Raw genomic sequence first — 22,881 nt, forward strand, 5'->3', positions numbered from 1 at the left:
CCGACAAACTGCAAAAGATTCCGTTGAGCCTTTTTTTTTTCTTCTTGCTTTTGCCATTGGGTATAAATAACCTAACATGTTGTGTAGGTGTCATCTTTGATGAGTGCATGTAGATATGGGAATTTAAGTGACACGTGGTGAATTTGAATTTACATTTTCTCCTTAGAGAATGTGGATAACTTACTCATATGACAGCAGACGAGTAGTACATAGCACTTTGCAGAAAAAAAAAAATTTGATTGAGTAGTTCTTTACCTGCAAATATTGTATTACTGAATTTAGATAAGAGAGAAGATTTAAGGACATATTGAATTATAAATGTAAAATTGGTTGAAACATTTAAAAGGAGAGAAAATGACCTCATTAAGAGAGAAAGAGAAAAAATGGATTGTCCCTTGAACTTGAAATTGGAAACTAAATATGAACTGTAAATTGCTATGTCTATAACACACTGTTCAGTCAGCATAAAGGTATCTTAAACTACGTTGGTATATTTCATAGAATCATAGAAAGGCCTGGGTTGAAAAGGACCACAATGATCACCTAGTTTCAACCCCCCCGCTATATGCAGGGTCACCAACCACCAGACCAGGCTGCTCAGAGCCACATCCATCCTGGCCTCGAATGCCTCCAGGGATGGGGCATCCACAGCCTCCTTGGGCAACCTGTTCCAGTGAACCTGTTCCATTTATTGGTCAGCTACTGCTATTCATCACATAAGTAAAAAATTGTTTCATTTAACCCTTTCAGTTTTGATTGGTTTGATGACAGCAGATACTAAGAAACCTAAACAGTAACTAAATAGGCTTTAAGTGAAAATTATGCCTTGTATAGGGCCTCTTAGGGCACTGATGCTAATGAGCTCTCTGAAGGAACTGGTTAGTACAGTAATAGGAACCTATTAGGACTACATAGAAGGAAATTTTCGGACACATGATCTCTGTCACAACAAAACATCTCTTGTATTAATTCAATGAAAACACAGTCCAAACCTACTGAGATTAAATAATCAAAGCTATTTGATATCAAGGTTCCCATGTAACTGGAGCTGCAATTCTCTGTGTTTCAGTGGGACAATTGGGTGTCCTTTTCACTTTGACTACAGAATTTGAAGTTCTGTACAGCGAGCACAATGTGAAAAAATAGATTATTTTTCTGAAAAACACCTGTGTTACTCAGTTTTGTGTATTGACAGGGTATACAGTCACTGCTGTTCTTCACCAGCTCCTCCTCCACCTGAAAGGAATGCAGATCACTCCCTGCTGTGGTTTCTCCCAGACAGCTCTCTCCAGCACAGAACCACAGAATGTGGCTCCAAAGACCAAGACTTGTACAGCTTTGAAGTTGGTCACATGTAGGCTCATGGGAAAACAAAACAGAAGAACAAACCTGCTGTGGTTTCTGTGTGAGACTGTTTTGAATTGAGGTGAACCAGACAAACGTCCTTTGAGTGGAAACACTTGGAGAATTGAAATCATTAAAAAAAAAAAGGTGATGGATGGAAATGTACTTAAGCTAAACATAGGCAGTGGTTGTTGTTTTGGATCATGTTTCTTTTTGAAGTGTCATTTTCCAGAGCTGATATCGAGCTGTCAAGCAACACTTCAGCATCTCAGAGCCAAGAATGGAAGTGTTTTACTTTTCTCTTAAATACCAAATTGTGCGTTTTACCCAGGAGGTGGCACTGTTTGTAGTGGTTTGCAGTCCTCTTGTGTTACTTGTTCTGTGTTTACAAGAGTCAGCTTGTTGGTGTGCAAGGCCAGAAGACCTTCCGGAGGTTATTCAGGTTCTTATGCTGCCAGGATCTCACACTGGAAACTGCTTTTTATTTTGGGGAAAATTAGAACTTATTTCAAGATATCTTGGTGCCTGAATGGGAGCATTCAATTCTCACAGGGCAGATAAGCTCAATCAAGTCATCGGTGACCTGCAGCCAGTGCCAAAGTGTTCTTTTCATTCCAGAAAAAGTAATAAAAACACGAACCAGATTGGAGCACCTCAATATTTTGTGTTTGAAAGTCTCCCGATCTGAAAGGCAGTCAACTTATTTTTCTGTTATATTCCGTTTTTTCTGGTTTCAGTCTCCCCAAGGAACAGCAAGAGTTGCAGTGAAGTTTGCCATCACTGTTGGCTACCACCACTTCGACTGCACCTACATGTACCAGAATGAGTGAGATTGGGGCTGCACTATGAGAAAAAATTAAAGAGGGTGTTGTGAGGTAAGAAGACCTCTTTATTTACAGCCTTAGGTACTCATCTCATGCATGACCACAGGCCCACAAATGGAACTGGGCTGGGAGCTAGCTCTTCTCTCAGGTGTATTATGTGGATGGAGAGAAGAAAGAGGTCAACCCTTGAAAACCTGGCTTGATGTGAGAGGGATTTTTTTTGTAGTCCATATCCATTGTCAGCTACGGAGACAGGAACTGAGGCTGTGCTCTCAGCTGCCTCTGAGATAGGAAGCACAGCTATTGTATTTGTGGTCACTCCTGCTGCGCTGCTGGGCTTAGCCTGTTAACTCCCGGGTGTTGTTTTGTTTTGTTTTTTCCCCCAACAACAATGGTAGGAAAAATAAAGTAACTTCTATCTACTGGAAACCGGGGGTTGATATTCACCAGATTTCTTTTTAATTCATTTTGTTTAATCCTCATTTAAATTTCTAGAATTTTTGTTTCAATCTCATTTTACTTAGCGGACCGATATTGCTGTGAACAAAATAAGATGCACCTGACTGCAGCTTCCTCAGGATGAGGAGATGTCCTTTATGGTGAGTTGCTTCTGTTCATGCCAAGTGCCCCTTGCTCTGCAGCTGTGAGGCTGGGAGAGCAGCTCCCAGCCCTGTGTCCCCCCCAGCTGTGGTGCACCTTCCATGAGAAGCCCCTGGAGAAGGAGGCCTGCTGGAATACACTTGCTGCCTTCCAGCTGGATTATTTGGATCTCTGCCTGATGCACTGGCCTGTGGGATCCAAGGTATGTGAGGCTTCAGCTCTCCTGAGCCCTCTGTCAGGACATTTCTTCTTTGGGGATCTAACGAAGAGCATCATTAAATCTCAAATGACACCGTGACATAATACAGAGTGATGAGAAAGAAAGGTAAGATTATGGGTGTTTCAGGTTTCATAATACAAAATCACCTTGCTTTCACCTACACAGCATTTCCTTGGCGTGGATTGAATCACTATCGAGATGACATTCCTCTTCAAGTCTGGGATTTGGCTGTCCTTTGCTTACCCAGGATCAAACAGTTGTGAATTCCCTTTTTTCTCTTCTTTCTCTACCCCCAGGTTAAATAAATCCTCACTTCCCCATTTTGTCACATCCCCAGACTTCCCACAACCCAACTGGAGCACATAAAAGTGTCTGCCCTTCCTCTGCCCGCAGGACGGATTCTCCAGAGGCAGATTTTCTTGAAGATTACTGTGTTCATGCAGATTACTGTTCTTGGCCACTTCTCTCCCCAACACAAACATAAGTCAGGATATCCACTTGCTTGTGGGATTTCTATGTGATTTCATTAACTACTTACAATTCCAGCCTACCTTAACCCCCCTTTTATTTTGCCATGATAGGCAGGTGAGGAGCCATTTCCTGCAGAAGTGAGGGTACGATAATTCCCAGTGATACAGATTTTCTTGATACATGGGAGGTTCATTCATTAGCTGAATGAAAATTTCTTGCTAATTTGAAATGACAGTCCGAAAACTTCATGCTGACCACACCAGGAGTCATTTTGGGAGGATTTCTAACATGAAACATGTTGTGGTGTCCTTCAGTGCACCAGGCGTTCATGAGTGTCTTTTCAGGAGCTGTGCTCAACCCAGTCTGTACCTGAGCTAACAGAACACAGCCAAGCTAACATGCCTGTGCCAGCATACCCAGGACATCCAAATTTCCCCCTCCAGAATGGACTGGAATTGCCCAAAGCCTATGGCTAACGCTGTATGTGCAGGTACATGCACAGGCAGTGTGTGAGTCCAGACTTCAGTGCAGGCCCACTTTGCTGCTTTCTGAATGATTTCGTCTTCCTCTCCTCTCCTCCCCCATGTGCTCAAAGGATGAGAGACTCATAAATCAGTCGAGTTCCTTGATGCTTCTCCCCTTCAACCTGAGCAAGAATTAGGCAGTTTTGTTGCTCATTTGAAGGAAAAAATTGGTCAAGTCAGGCTGCTGCTTATGATAGCAACTTCAATTGAGAAGGATTTCTGATTTGGTAAAGGTGCTTTTTTTCTGCTGGAAAGGCAGTACGTTATTTTTCTCCTGCTTCTTCTATGTTGGAGGTGCCAAAATAATTAGGGCTGTCAAGTGGCTTTATCGTTTGTTAGTGTGAAATAGGAAGTGGGAGGAATGTGGCACTGCTTGTGTTGTAACAACACTGCTAAATGGTACGGCTCCTATGGGAAATTAATCAGCAGCGATGATCTGGTTTTCTGTTCTGGCTGTCAGGGGTTAGCTGAACACAGCCACTCTGTTCCAACTGTGGGCTTTTTATTATGGGAAAATTATTTTGTGAGCTGAGGGATGATTCTAAAAAACCCATTTGGAGCAGAAGGCCTGCTTAGGGAAGTATTTCAAAATTGTTGCATTCTACTGAAATAATTGTCGTATGATAACTGTTCATCTGGAGTAATGCTATTATTTCTTTATTTATACGATGGCACGTGACATGAGAGCCTGACTCTTTGGCCAAGGTGCCAGTGTTCACTGTGCTGTTCTACTGCCACATCACAGCTATGAAGAGTTTTACCATCACAGTCTTTCTGCAGACGCTTTTTCCACATGAAAAAGGGAAAGGAAGGGAAGGAGGGAAAGGAAAGGGAAACGGAAGGGAAAGGAAAGAAGGGAAAGGAAAAGAAAAAGAAAGGAGAGAAGAGGGAAGAGATCTTAATGCAATAGCAAATCTGATTCTGTGTTATAGCTAGGCTATGGAAAAGCTGGCGGATGTGGGGATGGTAAAGGTCATCAGAATCTCCAGCTTCAACTGTAAACAGATAGATGGGCTCTTGAGCAAACCAGACTCAAAATATAAACCTGCCAATAATCAGGTCAATTGTGCTTCAGCTCATCAGGACTGGTATCACACCTGCCTGTGACAATTAGTGTCTTGCATTTAATGAAGCATCTCTGGCCGTGGAATAGCTTTTATGTCAAGGCTGTGATTTTCAATATGCCTGTGAAAATACACCTGTCTCTGGCTGAATTATCAAGAAATGGAAAACTCAGATTGCTTTTCTCCAATCTCGTGCCCCAGGGCTGGCAGAAAAGAGGCAGCACGACTAAATAGAAACAGAGCCAGGCTACACTGCAGGGCCAAGGCAAATGGCTAAGGACAGTAAGACAGCTGGGTGCTCCAGCTGGATGCAAACAGTTAGACCTCGGTGTCCATTGATATGGGGACTATGGGAGGTCAAGAAAAACGAGGCAGACAGCTGGAAAAGTAACGTAAGAAGTCTGAGACTTGTGTGGCAGAGTTGAGAAGGGGAAACATTCTGGTATATTGGCTGATACTCTTAAAATCCACATAACTGCAAAAATTACAGCCTTTCCAAAGACGAGTAGGCATTAGTAGGTTACTGTAGTGATGTTAAACCTTGAAGAAGTCTCTGCTTTCAAAGAAATTATGTATTATTTTTTTTTTATTTCTAGATTGAAAGCCATCCATATCATCTTCAAGTGCAGCTGATTATGTTTTGTTGGTCCAAAGGGAATCTCTGTCACCACATACTGTCCACTGGGAGCACCCATCTGGCCATGGTAGAAACACTTTGTGAGACTTCACTCTTAGACATAAATGAGAACTGATACACTAAAACTAGTGTGTGATAACTCTTCACAGGGTAAAACTGATGTAATTAGAAAGATACTCACTAATTTGTACAAAATTGGAGAGAACAAATTCCCAGCCTGATCCCAGGCTGTAGAACCCTGGATTGAAATGTATTGTGAGTATCTGACATATTAGAAACAACGAGCATCTGCACACATGCCTGCTTGTGATAAAAGGAAAAGAACGAAAGCAAGACTGAAGCAACAAGAAGGCAACGAATTAAAGAGTGCAAAATGATGTTTTCTTATCATTTAACTAATATTCATACACTGCAGTCTTTGAGGGAGAAAACAGTAGGTCATCCAATTGCTGAAGTTTGCTCTTTATTTTCCAGGTCCAAGCTTGAGGATGTTTCCCTTTTTGATGACTAAGTTAAGGAAATTGCTCTCAAGCATAGCAAAATGCCAGCTCAGGCTAACACAGATCTTGGAATTTTCCATAGTGAGATTTACTTTTTCCTCTTGTGCTAAGGTAACAAAAGACCTTATGGGAAGTTGAGTTCTAGCTGTCTCATCACCAGTGTAATGCTTTAAAACTTGTCTCTCTAGATTTAAAGAGAAGTTGAATGGTTACCAGTGATTACCAATGTCTTTGGATTTTTACTGGTGGTCTTTTATTGGCACTTCAACACACAGCATCCCTGGCCAATTCTAGAAAGAACAAAGTACTCTTAGTTGTAACAAAAGGTGTTAACAGGTTGCCCAGAGATGTGGTGGATGTACATCCCTGGAGACACCTAAGGTCAGGCTGGACAGGGCTCTGAGCAACCTGATCTACCTGTGGGTGTCCCTGTTCACTGCAGGGGGGTTGGACCACATGGCCTTTATGGTTCCCTTCTAACTCAAATGTTAACATAATTGTAGAATCCTTAATTTAACTGTCATTACTGAACTGAATAATCCAGAATCCATGGGGTGTGCAAAAAGCAGTCTTTGTCATAAATATAAATCATCACAAGCTTTAGAGAAATTCAGGGATTCTCCTGCTGTCTGTATTTTTAGACATGTTAAACCACTTTCAGTTGTTAATATAAGACAAGTCATTCAACATCAGAAGACCCTTATGAGGTAGAACAATATGCTGTTTCAGATTCTCACCAAGTTCAGAGCTGTGTGATTGACTGAAAACACCTCAGAAAACACTGCTGAATTGTATTTCTGGAGCAGCTTTCTTAATGAAGTTTCCTATTTATGAACTGCTAGACACTAACAAACTGGTAGGAGATTTGTGTGTTTGGATTATCATATCTACAGAAGTATATAAATACTGCCTTTATCAGTAGAATAGCTGCAGTTAAAGCTACAAACTTCTTCCAGCAAATCCAAAGCCAGATAAAGGAAACAGAAGAATTATTTTATTTGGCAGAAAAGTTGGGCAGCTTTCTAGAAGCCACGAGTACATTTTCACTCTTAACACCACTCTCTAGATAGTAGTCCCCTTTCTCATCTAATCCAGATGTTTACTTAATATTGTTTTCCATAGGGAAAAAAAAAAGTTGCTTCAGCCTACACACCTGCTCAAAATTTAATGAAGTGTTTGTTAATCAAGACTTCTTGCTCTTGACTTCTAACACACAAAACTCCTGTAATCCCTTTGGGTTCTTCCAGTCCAGGAGAAGAATAATGTGGACGAGCACTGCCCACAGAGCAGAAGGATGACTGTGCAATTAAGGTTCAGGGCTAGGATACAGATTTCAGGGATATTTTTTGACAACTGGTTTTCTCTGAACCTGAGGTTTTTAAGCCTTTAATGGGAATGATCACACATCTTTGAGCTACTTCAGCGTTCTGTAAGGTGCTTTAATAACAGGTACCCTAGAACCAGGAAAGCGATGCTATCGAATTGGATTTCATACAGCAACTCTTCTAAAGAACGCATTTCAGACCCATGCTTATCAGCAATTGATGCCAAATAGTCAGAATGCAGTGGTATGGACAGGAAGATGCTTGCAACAGGTACTCTTTTCCCCCCCTCTCTAATAGGTTAAATTAGAAAGGTCAGTTTACAGTCTATCATTAGAACCACAGTTGGAAAACAAGCCACGTGGAAGATGTTACAGTTCCAGGCATTCAGACTGCAGCCTGGTTCTATCAAAAAGATCACAAGCAGATCATGAGCTGTCCTGAAGCATCAGGAGCAATATTCACTCAGTGCTGCAGTGCACAGCCTATCCTGCTTCAGAGGAATTTTCTAAGAACATTCCAATTTAATCACAGTTATCAAAGTTATTTACAGGATGTTTATGGACTCTGGTAGGCAGGAAGCCAGACTAGATGATCACAGCAGCTGCATAATAGTAAAAAGAGTTCAAAACAAGCTAGAAGCCAGAAATTGTTCATTTGTTGTACAGACAATAGATAATTTCTTTTGTAACTGCAGAGAACTTACCAGAGGTAAAAAAAGTTTTAGTTGTTGTAAGGGGAGCATCCTGCACAGAGCTACTTCTACCTACTGACAAGTTCTAGGAGCCATTTAATCACCATCTTCAGATTCTTTTGAAGTCTATGTTGACAAGTGAGTGTGCATTGGTGGGCATTTAATCCACTTCTCTTTCTAAGAGAGAATTGCAACCAATTAACCTGCATGCTGCTATTCAGATACGCGCAGCAGCATTCTATCTCCATCCTCTTCCCAATGACCTATGGAACATCTGTCCACTGTTAGTCACAAGGCTGTATGGATACATAGCACGAGAGGCAGATATTTGAGATGCCACAGTTCTAGCATGTCACAGACCTGAAAATACCAAGGCCATCTCTTAAAGGCAAGAGACACAAGACAAGCTACCATAACGTGCTTCAGGAGAAGGAAATGAGCACGAGACTCAGCCAAACTCCTTAGAGCCCATTTATGCAAGTTTCTCAAAGAGCCAGCAGATTCCCTTCCTGTGTGCCAATTTCCTCAGCAACAGCATCACCAGCTTTCTTTTGGAACTGCAGCAGAGATCTTTGATTACCCCAGATTATTTTTAATCACCCTCAGCAATGCCACAGTGTGCTTAGGGCAATCTGCAGATACATCTTTCCTAGTCAGCAGTGAGATTATCCACGCCACTGGACTGAACACTGTAAATGGAAAATACCTTAGCTTGACATTTTGCCTTTCTATCACAATATGCTGCCCCATGACTTGAGCTTTTATTGTGGAGCTCATCCATTCTGGTATAGTTAGCCCTTGATTAAAAGATTCAAAGGGGCTGGGTGAAAAAAACAAAGTGTTATTCCCAAATTTCAAAGGGAAAACGTGGTAACATAGAAAACCAGAGAAGCAATAACTGGCAAAGTGTTCTGAGTTTTACTACTTGTTTATTATCTACTATCCAACTACTATATTTCCAAGCTCTCCCACATTGAACTCCAAATGATTAAAAAGTAAACAATGAAAAACAAAAACAGCACAACAGATCTATTCTACTATGTGAACTTTTTCTATTTAATCCTGCACAAAGAGTTCAAAGAACCTTCTATCATAAAAAGAGGAATAGAGAGCCGACTAATACAATCCATACCATGGGAATAATTCACGTAAGCTGTAATTAAGTAGGCTAAGACCCTCCTCAACCAGAGACCAGTGCGAGGAGCTATGCCAGAATTTTATAAAGTCCAGAACAGTTTGGGAAGCATGAAAGGTTTTAGAATTGCTTTTCAGCTTAAGTGAGCAAGACCCAACCAGAGTGACGACCAGCTCCATACTTTAAGTGACCAAGGACAAGGTCAGGTGTGTGCCTGGTACAAAACAGTACTGATGGAATTTACAGATGATAACCCATGGGATTAAGTGATTAAAATTTGTCTTAGGGCAACTGTTGTGTCTAAATTAAGCAGTTCTCTGATAGTATTTTCAGCATAGTGAATGCAGATTACAGTCCAATGGAAGATTTTCTTTCCCTGTGCCCCAGATTCCACAATCTGGCACAAGAATTACAATCCGTGCTTGAGTCAGACTCAAGAGCTCAGCAAGAACAGCCTCCTTCCTCTTCCCCAGAGTTAAAGACAGTCCAAGTTACAGAGCAAAGTGATTCCAGCCAACCAGCTTGTCTATGTGTATCCCAATATCAGAAGTCAAGCCGCTTTCACCCACAGGAACCTTAGTGGCAAGCTGAAACATATCATACCTGCAAAACTGCTGGTGGTGTCCTATCTTCGAATAATCTGATATTGACAGCAGCTTCTTGTGTTCTCCTCTGCTACACAAAAATTCCTTGAAGAGGGACCTGTTTCCCAGATAAAGCAGTTGAAGATTCTTCACTACTATGGAAATGCATCTGTTCTCTGAGATGCATTTTAACACAAAAAAAAAAAACTTCCTAAACTACTATCACTTCAAGCAGTGAGAGGGCAGCCGAAAAATAAAATTTGAGTGCAACCACTGACTTTACAGGTCCTAGGACTGTGTTTGTCCCCAGCTCTTAATCTCTGCTGTGGGCTGGTCTCTCCCCCCCTAGGGTGCTGCGGCATCACACTGGGGTAGCTGTTGCAGCAATGTCCTGAGAAAGTCTGGTTAAAAATGCCAACAAGGTGGAGTTGAACCACATGTTCTGAAGTTGAGAAAACAAAAACATTGCATTGGAAGAGCTACAGAATTATATTTGTCCTTCCAAGTTTCTTTGATCAGAAACTCAGAGATCTGTCAAGTCACAACAGAAAAACAAATGCTGTGAACAGCTGTAGCAGGAAGAACTCTGTTAGCAGGAATGCAAAGCTCCGGATATTTAATTCTTTGATCATTCCACTTTACCTTTTAGGAGATGAAAGGAATTTTATGTCCTAGTATACTTGCTACAGTAAAAATAAATTGCTGGTTTACCCTCTACAATCCCTACATCAACATATATTATAACGAAGACTCTGCTGTAGTCCAGAAGACTGGCTCTCCCTCTATCTCAGCCTTGTTTAAGATATGAGGCCTCAAAGAAACAACTGAAGAAAAATCAGTATAACTGACGAGGTTTTCCACCACTCATTCTCTTTCTAATCCTCGTGGTCTGAGGAGAAAGCTTAGCTGTGTCCAAAGCTAGGCACCACCATCCCTTTCTTCAGGTGCTTCTGTTTCTCCTCTATTCCCACTCATACATGTCACCAAGCATCCAAGCTCTCTGTCAGAGAAGAGCTGCACTGTGTCCCAGAATGACTCTTTCCAAATTCCTTCCCCTTAAGTCATCCAGCAAAACACAGAGCATGTCTGTTACAATGTTCCTCCAGTCAGAGGGCTTGCTTCTCTTCCTTCTGCTCTGGAGCGGTCTGTCCAAGAGTCTTCTCCAGTAAAATTCCTACTCAGAGGATGGAAAATTTCAGGCATGCATTTTCATAGAGTTTGAGTGAAATAAAAACAGAGGAAATGAACAGAGCCTGACGTACTATTTCTGAATCCCTCATCCTCAGTGTAACTTCTTGCTAGAACACTCAGTGCAAAGATTTTATTTCCAAGCAAGTCAACGTTGACCCAAGCAGTTTTCTGTCACAGCTCAGACTAACTTAAGAACATCAGCTGTTCTGCTTGTCTTAGACACCTCTGGGCTTTTGTTTATTGCATTATAGATAAACAGAACTACTTTCAGAGCTGATTTTTTTTGTATTTGCCTTTAAGCCCAGAACTCAGTGATTATAATCAACTTATTTTAAGAGAATTAGCACTAGAGGAGAATATTGCTTAGTCAGTCACTGATTCTCCCCTCCCTCCCTGTTGTGCTGTAAGGCAACTCAGCCTTATCTCTTGAGCCTGTTGTAAATTGTTCTGACCAAAAATACGTTGCATAGTCTGGCTTCTGGAATAATGGAAAGATTTGAAAGCAGCATTGTGATAAAGTGTATTTTTCCCTTTCAGTATAATAGTTTGTATTACTCAGAAAGAATGAAATTTTAGATTAACACAAAGCCTCAGTACCTTTTTATCAGTACCAAAAAATAAATCATCTACTTAAGAAATACTATGAGAAGAATCACACCTGCTGTGCTTCCCTTAATGTTTCATTACTGTAAGTATTGAACTAGTTGAGATCCCAATTCAAACAATAGCTTTAAGCAGCCTCAGAAGGCACCAACTTCAACACACCCTTCAAATACATGCCAATGGATAAATAGAACTAAATACCTCATCTATCAAGTATAAGCTTACTTTCCTGTCCTCCCAAAACAGAGTAGTAGCTTCTGATCTACCTGTTCATGATGCAAGAGTTTCTTGGTAATACACTGCGTTATCCCTATGCTCATACAAGCAGCATTTCTAAGTCTTTCCTGCATCATGTGCTACTGACCTAAAACACACATGTGTTGTAGTATTTACTTAAACCCATAGAATTCTCTCTGGGCTTGATGTTGTTAAAGGAGTAAGTTTTCTACTAGTCACAATATACTACCACATCAATGAAACAAAAATCAATTTCAGCATGAGTATCTTAACTATCAGACATTAAAACAGCTGTATTTGTAAGTAGGTTATTCAGTGGCCAAGGTTACATTACAGTAAAGATCCATGGCCACAGGTTCATAACATATTCCACATATGCAGTAGCACAGAACAGTAGATAACCTCTTATCTATTATCTGCTAACATCAGTTGCTGTGATTTCCTGGTAGTTTTCCTTGTGTTTATGTAATCTCCAAAGACAGCTAATATAATACAGCTACTTTAGCATCACTACCATTATAGCATTGCTGAAATAATGATCTCATTACACACAGTAATGAAACTATATTTTATTATAAGCAAAAACAGCTTTTATATCACCAAGAAAACAGGACCTTTACACTTTTCAAAGAGCTACTCATGTAGCAACTGCTGTACTTAGAAATCAATTGGTACTTCCAATTAGAAAGAAGCACAGGGCATAACAAAAAACCAAAACCCAGAAGTCACTAGAAAATATCTGACCTCAACTTAATAAGCAAAGACTATCATATTCTGGTCCTTCCTGACAACAGTCACTGCTCCAGTTCACAGTACTCCAAAATGAAAGTGACTGGTAGTTCAACTTTTCTCAGTGTTTTCTGCATACCAATGCCAAAGACCGCTCTACCACAGTCCACACAGTATGCTCCTCAGAAACACTCCAGCATTTCCTTCTTCCAAAAGAAACAAACAAACAACAAAAAACAGTCATTGGGTAGATACACTGTGTCTTTGTGGGGGAGGAGGGAAAAAAGAGCAAGGAGGCTGATGCAGTGAGAACACTATATAGACAACTCATAGGCAACAGCAGAAGCGTATCTGAGAAGTCTGGAGAAGAGCAAGAAACCATCTTCAGTATTCTGCATTAAAAGGGTACTCCTTATGATTTTGGGACCTAAAAGAAATCAAAGAGGAAAGATTAGTCTAGTTGCTGAAAGTTGCAGCTATAACCACTGCAAAGAACCATCAGTGGAGCAGATGAACTGTATTAAAGCAGAGTCAATTTGTTGCAGACTTCTGTTTTCCACAGTGATGGGTTGCATTTGTAAACAGAAAGACTCTTCCTGCTCTGAACACATCAGGCTGCATTTAATATTCCAACATGCTGTGGGACCTAAGCACTCTGTACGTAAGTTAACTGTTTACTGCCTGGAAGACCTCTCTGCAACGTGACAGTTATTTTAACATCTGGCACATCACAGTTTAGTTCATAATGTGAAAATAACATTTGACTGTGAAAAAATTGTTTTGAGGGTGAAGTCTCTGGAAATTAGCTTGAATATCCTGAATTTTAGCAAGGTTTAGAACATGGAATCACAAAGAAACACCAATGTTGGAAAAGACCTACAAGATCATCCAGTCCAACCATCCACCTATCACCAATAGGTCTCACTAAACCATGTCCCTCAACACAAAATCCAAACGTTCCTTGAACACCTCCAGGGTCAGTGACTCCACCACCTCCCTGTGCAGCCCATTCCAGTGCCTGACCACTCTTTCAGAAAAGCAGTATTTCCTAACGTCCAGCCTAAATCTCCCCGGTGCAGCTTGAAGCCATTCCCTCTAGTTCTGTCACCAGTGACACAAGAGAAGAGGCTGACAACCAGCTCACTACAACCTCCCTTGAGGTAGTTATAGAGAGCAATGAGGTCTCCCCTGAGCCTCTTCTTCTCCAGGCTGAACAATCCCAGCTCCTTCAGCTGTTCCTCATAAGGCCTGTGCTCCAGACCCCTCACCAGCTTTGTTGCCCTTCTTTGAACACACTCCAGGGCCTCAATGTCTTTCTTGCAGTGAGGGGCCCAAAACTGGTGCGGCCTCACCAGAACTGAGTACAGAGGGACAATCACTTCCCTGCTCCTGCTGGCAACACTGTTTCTGATGCAAGCCAGGATGTCATTGGCCTTTTTGGTCACCTGGGCACACTGCTGGCTCATGTTCAGCCCAGCATCAACCAATACCCCCAGGTCCATTTCCTCTACAGTCTTCCTTCCAGCCACTCTGCTCCAAGTCTGTAACGTTGTTGGGTTGTTGCGGCCAAAGTGCAGGACCCAGCATTTGGCCTTGTTGAAACTTGTCCCATTGGCTTTGGACCAGCCTGTCCAGATCCCTCTTAAGGCCTCACTGCCCCCAGACAGATCAACACTTCCAACCAACTTGGTGTCATCTGCAATCTTACTGAGGGTGCACTCAATGCCCTCATCCAGGTCATCAATAAAGATACTGAAGAGGACAGGCCCCAGCACGGACCCCTGGGGAACACCACCCATGACTGGTCACCAGCTGGATTTTAGCTCCATTCACCACCACTCTCTGGGCCTAGCCCCTCCAGCCAGTTCCTTATCGAGCCAAGAGTGTACCTGCCCAAGCCACAGGCTGCCAGCTTCTGCAGAATACTGTAGGAGACAGTGTCAAAGGCTTTGCTGAAGTCTAGGTAGACTACATCAACAGCCTTTCCCTCATCCACCAGACAGTCACTAGATCATAGGAGATCAGATTGGTCAAGCAGGACCCACCCTTTGTGAACCCATGCTGGCTAGGCCTGATCCCCCAGTTGTCCTGCACATGCCACGTGATCTCCCTCAAGACAATCTGCTCCATAACCTTCCCTGGCACCAAGGTCAGGCCAACAGGCCTGTAAATAACATTAAATAAATAACATTGTCAGAGAGTAACAGCATGAAAATGCTGGCACTTACATGCTCATTGCACAAGCTCTCCAGTTTCTATTAAAGCTGAGGATAGTTGCCATCTCTTCTTTAGTCAGCTCAAAGTCAAACACCTAACGAGAAAAACAGGTGGAAGTCACCTCTTTGGACAAATCAGAGATTGTAGACAAGATGTGCAAAATTAAAAAACAAGTCCACATTGGAGGTGAGCTGATTAGAAGTAATGCCTGCTTCTTTCATGAAGGAAAGAAAAGGAAATCCAGAGATGCCTTTTTTCAAAACTTCAGTGGTAGAGGGAATAAAAGCCAGAAGGCGAGGCTGACATGCCAGCTGTTCCAAGAACTTTGGTGAGCACTTCAGCGTTACAAAATGCCTCCATCCTCTTTTTGTCAGAGGCATCTTCTGGTCCCATTCCAAAGAACAACTACAAGGCTTGCATATTTCACTTAATCCAGCTAAGTGTATTGCTGATTTCTAATGACCACTTTCAGTCAAGTATCACTTAAAGCAGTACTATTTATGAACACAAGGGCTTAAGGATTTGCTCTACATTAGTCTTCTGGGGTGCGCTCCTACACTTCAGTGCCTGTAAAACTCCCAGTGCCAATTCATCTGCAATCTGCAGAATAAGAGACACCACATAAGGTGGTGACTTTCAGCAGGTATCTTCGCAACGGAGTGTTCATCTCTTCTCCAACTGCAGCCCTCAGTAAAGGTAAACTGAAAAAAGCCCTGTGCTCTTGTCTGAGGAGCACTTGGGAAAGCTGAGAAGGGATCCCTGCTTGCTCTGCAGGGAGAAGTGATGCCAGGTCACTCGTAATTACTAACCTTGAAGTTCTCCACAATGCGCTGTGGTGTGACAGACTTGGGGATCACAATCACATTTCTCTGGATGTGGAACCGAATGAGAACCTGCAGGAGCATATCACTGAGTCAGAGAACTGCTCTTATTCTGTAAAATGCAAAAACTATTCCAATAGCCATTTGCTGTTAACTGTGCAATGAGCTGGACTAAGCAGTCACAGCAGAGTTACATACATCACACCTGTACTCCAAGCAGAACTTCCTCAAGCATAAAAGAGTGGAGTTTTCCTCCTTTTCCATACTATTTGTGGTACCCAGATGCTTCTAGGCTTTTAGCAGTCTACACAAGTCTTTATTTCTCTTCTCTGCAAGAACTTGAGATGGGTAGACTGAAACATCTGAAGGTGGGTCAAGGAAGCATTTCTTATTGATAGTTCATTGAACCTTTTTGAGAATACATTGCAGACTATGTAATAAACAAGCTGCATTGCTACTTTGTGACTGCAGCAGCTCAAAGAAAGTTGAAAAAAGTCAGACTGTCCTTTATACCTTTTGTGTCATTAGTTGTTCTAAATAATAGCAACACAAGGTGTGTTACAGGAAGCAGTACCCACCATCCAGCACCCACATACCTGTGCTGCTGTTTTGTTGTGCTTGGCTGCAATCTCTTTAATTTTAGGGTCATCCAGAAGTGAGGGATCCTCTGGCTTAGCCCTACACAAAGAACAGAAAATCAATGGCAAGAAATCTACACAGAAAGAGCCAGCCTACCAACAGATATCTGTATATGATGAACAATCAATGGCACAACTTGTAATCTCAATGCTGTTAGCATACCCATCCAACCCCTTGCAAACTGGTCTTACCATGGTCTGTCAGGAGAGCCAAGGGGGCTATATGCTGTCACAGAGATCCCTTTGGATTGACAGTAGTTGATCAGCTTCTCCTGGGTCAGGTATGGATGGCATTCAACCTGGAAACACAAGAGTGCAGAGAATGATAGCATCAGAACTACTTCCATGTTTCATTTATCGATTTTTAATCCAAAGGAAGTTTTTGTCCTAATTTATAGCCTATGTGATATCATGCAGCATTTGTTTTCTCTATGCCCCCACTCTCCCTTTCTGCTGTTTGTAGCAGGTCTCCTCACAAGTGCGGGGATCCAAGGACAGCAACACTTACAACTTTCCTGATCTACACCGTCCCTAATGTACAGGACCGTATTTGTAATTGCTTAAGTAGAACAGTTCAACAGTTCATACAAACAGCTGTAAAGTCACAAGAATAGGAAAGTTATAGCATAACTGTACTATATAACAACTTTATACTATATAATAGTACAAAGTTCTCCCTACTTATGTTATAAAATCATTATGCTGTAAAATCATTATGCTTTTTTACACCTACTACACTAGCCTCAATACTGGTATTGCTTCATTCCTTTTTTTATCAGCTACATGTCAATACTCATGCCAAATACTTTCAGCCTGCAAATATTGAGTGGCTATTAATTGCTACAGATCCTAGAACTTCAGATTATTTTCCATTATAGAATTACTATTAATGGTAAGCACAGATGCATTTGTTTCCAGAAGGCTATCAATATAACAAGATACAGAGTCCTTAACAGCAAATCTGTATTCCAGCAGGTTAATGCATCGATACGCAGTACAGAACAGCCATTATGCAAGTTGTCTGGAGGCAGGGAATGAATGTAAAATTTTGGTACTTTTCATAGATGGATTTGTGAGATAGTCATGTACCAGACAGCACTATTCTTTTAGCAGGCTGAAGAGAACCTTCTGGCTACATCGTCATTCAAGCCTTCAAGGTGGTAGCTGCTCTGCTTTGGAAAGAAGTCCCCTGGAAACTTGTGCTACTGGCAAGCAGAGCAACAGTGCAAGTCATGGGATCAGACTGCAGCCTCAAGTGCTTTATTTATGGTTCTGGATGCTTGCTGACATGAGAAGCCTTCTGTTCTGAAGCATGTTGGAATATTAAATGCAACAAGATGTTAACTCAGTTCCCAAGTAGATTAAACATATTAACGTTGCTTCAGCAGCTTCTCAGAGTAACAGCAGTTAGACAAATTGAGACTCTTCTCCACTATACAACAGAAAATTCAGAGCATGTGAATGAGGCAAAGTCACTCCTACGTGCCCACAAAACTCTAGGTGCAAGACTCCTGAGCTGCATTACACATGTTACATCTAGAGCATGGTGAAAAGCCTCTGATATACTTTTAAAATATTTAAGATACTGCAACCCACACTGTGACAATGATAAGTTACCAAAGAGTCAGTTTTCCTTTGGGAACTAACTACTACTATTGTAACTACCTTCCCCAGTTAATATCTCACCATGAATGAAACTAATATGCATACTAATCGCATTCATAATTAAGAACAGGAATCTCAATACACGGAAGTACTGGACTATACATGGAATGTTGATATAGAGAAATGTTTCCAAGAAGCACTATAATCTTACATTAAGCTAGCTGGAGAGAATTAATAATTATATAAAACTCCTAAGCTTGCAAGCATTTCTGAAGAAGTGCTAGGTTTTGAAGGACAGGGACCAAGACCTATTGCTCTGAGTTTAACTTGATTATGGTAATCAGAAATCTTAAGTAAACTTGTAGTGTGTCATAAGGTCAGCATCCTCTACAGAAATAGAGGGGTAATCATTAACTACAGTGAAAGCTTTCTTGGCAGTGAGAGGTGGTAGGTGTTGAAAGATATAATAAGACTTTTAAGTATTCTAAAAGTCAAGTAGGATCGATTATGAAAATACTCTGTGCAGAATCAGAGATTCTACACTTGTCAAAGAGTTTGACATTGAATAGAATTCTAGAGAATGCTCCTGTTAGGCTTCCAAAAAAGGTGTTGAAGTCCTTTTTAAGTACATATGCTCAAGCTATCACAGTAAAAGTAAATAACAAGTTCTTTTAATCCTGTTTCAAGAACAGATCGCAGTCCTTCAAGTACCATGGCAATTTATGACAGGTCTAGATATATTCCACAGGATCTGGAACCTGTCCTCTTCAACAACTTGTGAAAGGCAGTAATCTTGTCAGTCCTTAGGTGATTCAAACCGAAGGGGAAATTACAAGAGCAGACAAAATACTCAAGGCTTAGTTGTCGCTTCAGAAGGACCTACTCATGCAACAGGAAAAAGGTTAACAAACCTTATGAAACTCAAGATGCAAAGCACTGCACCCTGAAAGGAATAGCTCTAAGCAGTGACACAGTCTGGAGCCTGGATGCATAGAGAGCAACTCTGCTAGAAAGCAGCTGGGAGCCATGGCAGGCTGAACTGAACATTAGCCAGTAGTGATCTGTCAGCAGGAACACAGACAGCAAGTTACAGGCAGTGATCATCCCCCTCTACTCAAGGGGTAATCAGACCACCTTTAAAATATAGCATCCAATTTCCCCCTCCCCAGTTCTTTAAGTAGAAGATTGACAGACTGGCATTTCGGCAGAGGGACTCCAGGATAGCCAAGGAATGAAGCACGTACTACACCAGGGTAGGCTGAGGGCATTAGGCTCCTTCAGCCTGAGGAAGGGAAGGCCCCAGGGCTCCTAGCAATAGGTTTCCAACAAAGAAGGTCATCAAAAGCAAAGCCAAGCTCTTCAGTAGCACATGGTGGAAAGACAACAGCAGGCATAAGCTGAAACAAGACAGGTTGGGACTGGAAATGCTAGAAAGGGCAGTCAGGCAGCAGAACACACTGCACAGAGACTGTTCATGAACAGTCTATAGAGCATACTTCCATTTAGTTCCTTCAGTTTTAAGTCACCAATTACAGGAACTTATTTCTCTATAGAGGAGCTAGAGGAAAAAAAAACCCACAACTACCTTGTTCTCTACCAAGTTCTTGTACACATACAGAGTTTTGTTCTACTGAAAGGCAGTTTTAAGGCTCATCCGACTTTCCTCTCTGCTCCAGAACGAAGATAATGCTGGAGAGACCCCTTGCTAGATTTCCAATTAGTAGTGCAAAAACTCCAGCCTTATCCTACAAGATTATCTTCGTAATCATTGAGGGTGGGGGGAAGAAACTCCAAACAAATCCTATTAAACCTGGAACATTTACCTGGGGATCACTTATCTTACCTGGTTGTTTGCAGGTTTGTATTTCAGTCCTGGCTTGTTCAAGATTCTTTCTATCTGCTCATGGTTGAAGTTGGAAATCCCAACAGCTTTTGCCAGACCAGCATCCACCAGTTCTTCCATGGCCTAATGGCAAGAAGAGACAAGTCAGCACTCAGTATGCATAACAGGGTCTGAAGAAGACATTCCTCCTGATATGGCTTATTTCCTTCATGAGAAGCACAAAGTGTTTAGATTTGTGGAGCTCATATCTGAGGGAGAAACAAAGCACTGGTATATTACCATATTTGCAGAGCTCCAAATAGCTCTGCAAATATGAAACAGTTTGGAATGTGAAATAATGATAACATGGAGGAGACTGCTGAGGACAGAAGGCATAACTGTCACTGAAACTAAACTTACCTCCCATGTTTGTAGAAGATCCGTGTTGCCAGGTATTGACATGCCTTTGTCATCTGCAGGAATAGGTCCTCTCCTGCCTGTCAGAGAGAAAAATAATGGAAACATTCCCTGTGAAGAATATTAACAGCAGCTGAAGACCATACCACAAACTGAATACTACTTATCTACATGCTTATTAGATAATAAGCAAGTCAGTTTACATTCTTCAGTCTTACTTTGTTTTCACATGGGATTGTGGAATTTTTGCCAAAAACCATCCAAAGAAGGGCTGGTCCTCCACAGCATAGCAATGCCCTGTGGCTCACTCAAATACATATAAAAAAAACAATGCTTCATAGAATCAATGAGCTTGCTTACTTTCTGTATTACAAAAGTGCACAGTTCTTATGCAAGCATTATGGAGTGTTTTATTGAAATATTTAATAAGATCTACTTAGGATCTGGCTTCTTCATAGTCTTTCCATAAGGACCCAATATGCTGACAGGTCTTTCATGAGGAGGCTTGTTAATTAAACTGCTGGCAAATAGAATGTTGAAACCTCCTGTACACCAGTTTGGACAAGATGCTTAAGCATGAGCTTGGTTCAGAACCAGGTGTTTTCTGTTGAATACCACAACACATTTTCACTTTGATAATACTACCAAATAAAAGTAATTTCAAAGATACAAATTGCTTCTTGAAGCATGTATCTCAGAAGCAACAGTTAAGATGGAGATTTTTATTATGCCATAACAGATTAAGCTTAAAAGTTTTCAGACAGAGACATCAATTGCTTTCTATGTAGAAAGTAAAAGTTAGGAATTAAAAAGCTTCACTTTTTAAGATACAAGCTCTGTAGAACAGTAGGGCTCCTACAGCAAAAGTCAGCTCCACCTCTACTGTACTAAAAGCTCACTTATGAAGGAGAAAAATAGAAGCATTTTCTCTTGCTCTGCAAGTCTGTAACAAGCAGAGGAAAGAATTTCTGTCAGACAGCAAATCACAGCCCTCTCACTAACAAAAGGGCTGTAATTTAATCAAATCTTTGCCAGTCAAACATATTTTTGATTTGTAGAAAACAACACCCAAGTTATACTGCTTTCCTTTTGATACCTACGATTACAGTAGGGAAGACTGCTTCTAGTTCTAAGTTTATCTGCTGTATAATCAAAACAGCAGAGGATGCTGTGCAAGCAAGATTCTGAGGGGTACAAATCAACTGAGCAGTTACCAAGCTGTAAAACTGTACAGCTTCACAAAACTGTCAGGTGCAACAAACAGTGCTAAGGGCACTGCTCCTAACATACCTTAAATCCAACAGGCCAGTGGATGAGGTAGAGATCCAGATAATCCAGTTTCAGGCTGGCAAGAGTCTTCTGGCAGGCTCCTTTCACCAATGATTTTTCATGAAATGTGCACCACAGCTGGAGACAAAGAGACAAACCACATCATGACCTCCTGGGTTAAAGATGTTGGAGCAATTCTGTCCTGTTTAGGAGAGAAGCCTCCTTTGGAAACTGATGTGGAATTAGATTATGTTATTGCTCTTTGAATGGGCTTGCTCTGAGAGCTGGTGGCAAGAGGTGCTGTAGCAGCATACAGGACTAGATGGGTTTATGTCAGACAGCAGAAGTAGGCAGGAGCCATGAATTAAGACATTGTATAACTACAAGGTCAGTTTCTGTATAAAACTAGGCAGCATAACTTATTGTCAGGAAAGTCTATTCCTATTCCACAAGTAAAAGTTCTTTTTAATTCTCAATGGAGAATAACAAAGAAAGAAGCCCTGAACTAGGAGGTTACTATAAAAAGCAGGTTCCCCCATGGACTGCACAGTACCAGATCCTCACCTTACTGACTACAAAGAGGTCTTCTCGTTTCACAACACCCTCCTTGATTTTCTTCTGGATCCCTTCCCCAACTTCATTCTCATTCTGGTACACGTAAGCACAATCAAAGTGGCGGTAGCCTGCATCAATTGCAGCCATCACTGCAGCTGTTACTTGCCCCGGTGGGGACTAATGGAAAAAAAGGAAAGAAAGAAATGCCTAAAGAATGCTCATCAAAACATCCTGAAGATTTTTTCCCAGTAAAACAAAACCTAAGAAAGCCACCCCACCAAAACCAACCCTCAACAAAAATAAGCAAAATGAGAAGTAAGCAAACAAAGCAGTCCTCCCTGCAGCATTCTTCACTCCGAAAACGTCTCCAGCAGAGGCTCCCATGCTCGGTGCCGGCCTCCAGCTGTTCAGCGTCACCCAGATCCCGCGCAGGGCCCCACAGAGCCCAACCGAGGCCTCCTCCTTCCCCCGCTGTTGCTAAAAGGAGAAGCCCCAGCAGCTGCCGGCCGGGAGGAGCCCGGCCCTACCAAGCCAAGCCGAGCTCCGACGCCAGCCTCACCCGCTCGGCCCGCGCTGCCCCGCTTGCACTCATCGCCCCCAGCACAGGGCCAGGAGCGAGGCGCCGGGCAGCCCCACAGCCCACCAAGGGTAGCGCAGCCTCGCTCCAAGAGCCGGCCTCAGCTCGCCCGTTACCTTCCAGGTGCCCAGCCCCAGGATGGGCATCTTAGCTCCGGTGTTAAGCTGCACGTACGTCGCCATGGCCTCACACACCGCTATGAGGGAGACGCCCCCCTCAGAAACCTTTAAGAACTGCCTGGCCCCTCCCCGCCCCGCCTCGGAGGCGGTGCCGGCGCTGTT

The 22,881-nt window shown here is 42.0% G+C and overlaps 2 protein-coding genes across 2 annotated transcripts in view; both read right to left on the minus strand.

The window, feature by feature from the left end:
* Positions 1-22,881, minus strand: part of LOC100545821 (aldo-keto reductase family 1 member B1-like) — a 42,782-nt gene that overhangs the window by 5,574 nt on the left and 14,327 nt on the right. The gene's annotated exons all lie outside the window — the stretch shown is intronic.
* On the minus strand, positions 12,500-22,827 carry LOC100545668 (aldo-keto reductase family 1 member B1-like). The gene is given in 11 exon segments (XM_003202470.4): positions 12,500-13,106; positions 14,908-14,990; positions 15,706-15,789; positions 16,314-16,395; positions 16,548-16,654; positions 19,804-19,926; positions 20,203-20,264; positions 20,267-20,279; positions 21,490-21,606; positions 22,033-22,200; positions 22,717-22,827. Coding segments are annotated over 11 exon segments (948 nt in total). The 5' UTR covers positions 22,783-22,827; the 3' UTR covers positions 12,500-13,063.

Source organism: Meleagris gallopavo, chromosome 1 (assembly GCF_000146605.3).
Source record: "Meleagris gallopavo isolate NT-WF06-2002-E0010 breed Aviagen turkey brand Nicholas breeding stock chromosome 1, Turkey_5.1, whole genome shotgun sequence".
Taxonomy (NCBI): Eukaryota; Metazoa; Chordata; class Aves; order Galliformes; family Phasianidae; genus Meleagris; species Meleagris gallopavo.